We start from the raw sequence: 6000 nt of genomic DNA, 5'->3' as shown, positions 1-6000 counted from the left end.
ACAGCAGAACTGAATTTGACGTCCCCTTATCTTTTGGCACTGGATATTAACCGTAATGTACTAACAGCCTCTCCTCACTGCATACAGCATCTTTTATGACTATATCCATTTATGTTAAGAATGGGTTGATGGTTTTCAGCACCTTCGAAATGCATATTTCACCAATTTTTAGATAATTACGGATGTTATCAGCTCCCACTTGCTTACGAAACAGATCATGTGTGAATTTCTTTTTTTTGCATTAGCAACTACTTTGCCCACCCGTTTCTCACGGCACCTTTTGGGCTTTTTGTCACTAAAACAGCCAAGGCACATCCTAGTTTTTGTTTCTGTGTAAAATCAAAGGGAAACAAGTAAAACATGGACTCAAATAACTTACAGTAAACAAATCACAACAATAGGTCGGCTCTGTAGTCGCTGAGTGCAGTCGGTCGGGATGTATGTAGGCTGCCGCGAAATTGGTCGGTCCGTCGGTCGGCCGATAAATTGGTGCGTGTGTAGTGGCAGAAGGCAATGTTCACTCCAGATATATTTCTACTCTATGTCTCGGACACAAGATAGTTTTCTAATGATTGCTCTAAAAATAACTAACACGCTGCCTCGAGAATTGCAATGTCTGCCACCAATACCACTCGAAAGGAAAACTGCACAGGATTTGAAACAGCATCCTTTATATTTTGTCACAGAATTCTTCAACAGTGACCAAAGTTATTAGACAAAATAATATTATTTTCATCTGTTATATATGTTATTGCTGTGAACAATTTTCTTCATATATTATGCGAAAACTGTAAAAACTTATTTGTTTCTGTGTAATTTTGACACAGTCCGTCCAGTCATGACTGACAAACTACGCAGATCTAGTAATGAATGAAGTGATAAAGTAGTCCAAGTGTCGAGCCATGGGATACACCGAACCTAGTAGTTCCCCACTTTGATTTTGTTGTTTTACATTATCTGTTTCGAGTAGCAAAACATGGGAAGTGACATAAGGATTTGCATTTGTAGCAATAATACATGGAATTGAAGGCGTTGCGAATATTAATTTTGCATTGACGACGTCGAGAGACCAACACTAACGATCAATCGACATTTTATCGATGTACAAGGAAGACGTCTAAACTCTATGGTCAAAGGGACACGAAACACATCTCTGATTTGTTATTGTTTTCATTTAACATCTGTTTTGTATATAATTGTGCAGTTACTCGTTAGTGTTAGTATGCCAGATGATTCTGTATTTTTGCAAGAAAAACTATGATATGCAATACCTTGTTTAGATTATTACGTCTTAGCAGAACAGCTGACTTTCAGTGTCTTCATAGTGAAAGGCTTTTAGGGTCTTTCGTTTCCAAGAAGGGCGATGTGACAAGATCAGTCAGAAACATAAGATGTCATGTTAGTTTTAATGTTGATACAGATGAGGAATTTAACAGTGATTACATTTCTGTTGTGGATAAGAATTATGAATCACGCAAAATCTTCTGTGTTAATAAACTGAAAGACATATTTGAAATATCCACGGATGAGGCAGAAAAGATTTACGAATCCCATCCATATTTACATAAACTAAGCCCTGCAGCAATACAGAATAATGCAGAAAAAGCGCAGGCGCAAGGATTACAGAAATCTGTTTTGCAAAACAACCCTTGGCTATTGACATTTGAGGAAGGTAAAGTTATGTAATTTTTTCCTCATTTTCTTCTACCTTGTGTAGTAATCAATCATGTATGTACGGTACAGGAAGATGGCATACTTCTCAGTTCAACATCTGTATCTTTCAAAGGTCTTGACGGTTTGAAAATGTACGTGGACTTACGCTCTTATCAAATAATTATCATGGTTTGCTACGTGATCCTAAACACGGGTTCAGTCGGCTTGTTTCTTTTCTTATTATCAAAGTGTGATCACTTCAGAGCCATTGATTAGGCTACTGTATAAACTCAACTGTACAATAAAAATTTCGCTGTGGAACAATTTTGAGTTAATAGCATTGTTTACAATGCATAAGTGCTTAACTATCGTTGAATTGCAGTTCAGTGCACAGTTTCGTTACTGCATTTCTAACGCATTGGTCTTTCGCATCTTAAATCACTGTTAGCTGCACTCATTACATGTTTACATAGCGTTGCTACTGGCTGTACAGAAGCAGGATGGAACAGTGTTATTCTTTTGAATACTGAGACTCTTTGGAATCTTTTATAATGATGTTGCGGACAAGCAAGATATCATTGACATCATGTGATCTCACCATGTGGTCGTTTGTGTCACTGGTGAGTTGGAAAAGAGAGAGAGTCAGGAAATGAAAGAAGATAAACTTTAATCTCCCAATTATAGTACACTTCCATCTAGTCATGCAGATGACATGATTTCATGTCAGCATGCCTTTGTATAGAGCATTTTCCTACAACCCGTGCCTTCCTGCTGCAGAATTAAATGCATCTAATGTCTCAAAAACAGTGCACCATATTTTAACTGAATGATGTCTGTATGTTGATGAGAGAGTATTAGTTTGACTTCAAATATGCCATCTATTTTAAGTGGTGACAAATCCTCCCTATGTTGTCATGGAGCAGACTTCAATGATTCAGTGATTGGCTCCTTCCTGTTGTTTATATTATTGGTCAACCAACCACTTGCGTATGAGAAAGATTTTGAGCTTTTATACAGCTAATCGTAATTTCTCAAAGTAGATTAATATTTGTTATTAAGAATATTGTAATTATGCTTGAAGGTGACAACATGTGGTTTGTGGCGTACACACAGTCATTCACATGTTTATTCTTTGTGTTAATATATTTATTTTTTCAATTGTAATGACTTAAGAAATAACCTTTTAGATATTTTAGGCTCACTTGTCCAACTTAATTTTGAACCTCAGCCTACCTTAATTGGTCAGTGTTGCCATTAGTAGAGTCTTTGAGGATTTGTTGTCCCTGCAGGTCATGCATACAAAAGGCTCATCACATTTTCTCAAACATTGATGTTATAACACTGTGCGTAAAATTACCAATAAATTTCAATGGTTTACAGCCACAGGAACCTGATTGATTAAGAAAGACTTATTTGCTCAGTTCACAAAATGCTTACATTCATTTTCACCAAGGGTACTGTCCGCCCCTGGTAGCTGAGTGGTCAGTGCGACAGATTGTCAATCCTAAGGGCCCGGGTTCGATTCCTGGCTGGGTTGGAGATTTTCTCCGCTCAGGGACTGGGTGTTGTGTTGTCCTAATCATCATCATTTCATCCCCATCGACAAGCAAGTCACCGAAGTGGCGTCAACTTGAAAGACTTGCACCAGGCAAACGGTCTACCCGATGGGAGGCCGTCGTCACACGACATTATTATACCAAGGGTACTGATAACCAAGATGTTGAATGCCATGAATAGATTAGTTTACAAACTGCACAACCACAGCCTGTGTAGTGATGGCTGTTTGAGGTGTGGTGAATTCCCGTATTTGTTATTAAAAATATTGTAATTATGCTTGAAGGTGACAACATGGGGTTTGTGGCATACACACAGCTATTCACATGTTTATTCTTTGTGTTAATATATTTATTTTTTCAATTGTAATTACTTAAAAAGTAACCTTTTACAAATTTTAGGCTCACTTGTCCAACATAATTTTGAACCTCAGACTATCTTCTTGGCATACAAAACCAAATCATAGAAACTTTGAACTGTGTTCCACTATCATGCCGAGTTGTACGTTGTTATGCATAACATTTAGATGTTCTAAGGATATCAGTTACTACTTTTGAATGTAGGACCGCATAACACATGGGTTGGCAAAACATCTGAAAATGCCAGTGGATTTAAATTTGCATTTTTCTTGACCTCCTCTGTTGTGTATTTAGCAATATTTGTCATACTCAAAGTATGTTTACCGTACTTTACTTCCTGAGAGTCAGGATTTTAGCCACTCTTGTCATTTTATATGTACATCAATTAATGAGCCACTCAAAAGGATTCTGATGTCTAATACTTTCTTTGAAAAATATGCAGTATGTGTTCAGAAAAGAAAACATATCTCATAAGCTTTATCCACAATTTTTTATTTTCATGTTTTACTTGACCGGCTTATGTAGTATAGTGAGATATAAATTTGCATTTACACGCTGCAGTGTAATATCTCTGACTCAGTAAATGAAGATCGCTGCCCTATGAGGCAGTGGGATTTAGTATCTCTTTACACTTGTAATGCTTGCATGTGTTATGTGTATGTGCTTACTAATAAATAGTGTGGAAGTCATATCTCAATGCTGTGTCACTATTCTACCATCACAGTGCCCATACCCCATTTCCCACAGTGGTGACCCACAATTTCCACACCATGCTGTGATTTTGCTGTTAATTTGAAAGTTTTCCATGCTGGTTACGCCACTGAGAATGCTGCTGTTACAAATGGTACAACCCCTCTGTTTCTTCAGCAATGTCAGCATCATCTCTCAAGAAGTGCTTGTGAATTCCACAAACAGCCTGTGCGCAAAATTGCTAAATATCTGCCGAGGCTTGGATGGCACTACAGTCCCAGGTGACATAGCAACAATGCCTTCATTGTTCTCCACTTCTTCAAACCTATCTCGCATTGCCACCAATACCGAGGAGTGAACCATGCCGTAACAAGTGTTGAATTTACTGAATGACTTCATGATAAACATTCCAGGTTTGACACCAAGTGAATCTATTCCTGGTATTTCAGACAAAAGTGCACCAGAGAATCACAGTAAAAAATAGCTGCTTGCCTCTGCAACAAACATTGATCTTAGTGCCTTTGACTTTCACAAGGGACAAAATGTTGTGCATGAATATTATGACACTCACAGAAACGACCTGAACCATATGGAAACTTCCCACAGTGCCGTTATGGTTGAACAACACTTGTCCATGCCATACCGCTCCATCGTTCCGTTTTGTCATCCACCTGCCAAAAGACCGCGGTATCAATGTGTAAATCACCTTTCAGTACCTGTTCATTCTGATTTTCCAAATCCTGTGCCAACTGTTGTGACTAAACATGAATTCCTTGAAATGAACTATGACATCAGTCATATCCCACGCCGGGCATCACAACTGACTTGCTTCTGGTCCAGCACTCCCACATCCAGCACCAAAACCAACTATGGACTCTGAGGACACATTTTTCTCGACCTTGCCTCGGCAAAGTCAGGTACCACTACCTTCCAGTTCCAGTGATGCCACTCCTGTGTCAGCCACACTGCAAATGACTGCATGTCTGCATGATTTCCATGAGATATAGACAGTGCCACTGGAAAATATATGGACCATGCCTTCCTTCTTTATGGTGCCAGAACCTCATGCACACACTCACGTGCATTGTCTGCCATCTCAGACATCTGACATTGGGAAAGTCATATCTACAGCATCAGCTCTGGAACTTCACTCACACATGCGGCCATTCTTCAAACAACCACACGAGTTCTACATACATTGCCACATGACACCGACACCACCCAAGCTGCGACAGGACCCACCTCATCACGTGCCGTCCTACATCGAGCCGTATTTCCTGCCTGTCTTGTGCACTGATGCTCCTGTGTCTCCCATGCTGTGCCACGCCCACCTCACTATGGTGCCTTACAATCAAACCACTGACAGCCATCATTCTGCCCAACACTGTCTGAAACGACCATTGTTCCACATGGATTCTTCCATGATGCGGTTTGCCCTCAGCAACTGTTTCATGTCGGCCAGTGGCATCATGGGTGACGGCGAGAAGTTTGCCACTCTTCTTAACCTCCTCAGAGCAAGTGCGGGCCTTATTAGCAACTTGTGCTGCTGCTATGGACACTTATTAGGCTGATAAAGCATCCCAACCCCCGACTGAAGTGCTTTCCTAAGGCAGTGTCGTGCGACATTAACAACAATGGTGAATCATGTCATCTCCTGCTTCCTGGACTCACTCCACGCTTCCCCATTAGACCCCACGCAGTATGTGCCGTACAGGACGGTACTGTCCACCCCATTACAACCATA

General features: G+C 40.0%; 1 protein-coding gene across 1 annotated transcript in view; it reads left to right on the top strand.

Annotated features, from left to right (window-relative positions):
• The first annotated feature begins 1147 nt into the window (after positions 1–1147).
• LOC124796062 (transcription termination factor, mitochondrial) overlaps positions 1148–6000 on the top strand; it is a 60656-nt gene continuing 55803 nt past the window's right edge. Inside the window, 1 exon segment of the mRNA XM_047260150.1 lies at positions 1148–1672. Within this exon segment, the coding sequence (XP_047116106.1) occupies positions 1258–1672 (415 nt within the window). The 5' untranslated portion in view covers positions 1148–1257.

This window comes from Schistocerca piceifrons, chromosome 4 (assembly GCF_021461385.2).
Source record: "Schistocerca piceifrons isolate TAMUIC-IGC-003096 chromosome 4, iqSchPice1.1, whole genome shotgun sequence".
NCBI classification, from domain to species: domain Eukaryota; kingdom Metazoa; phylum Arthropoda; class Insecta; order Orthoptera; family Acrididae; genus Schistocerca; species Schistocerca piceifrons.
The sequence above is the reverse complement of the archived record's forward strand: the minus strand, read 5'-3'. Positions and strand labels throughout refer to the sequence as shown.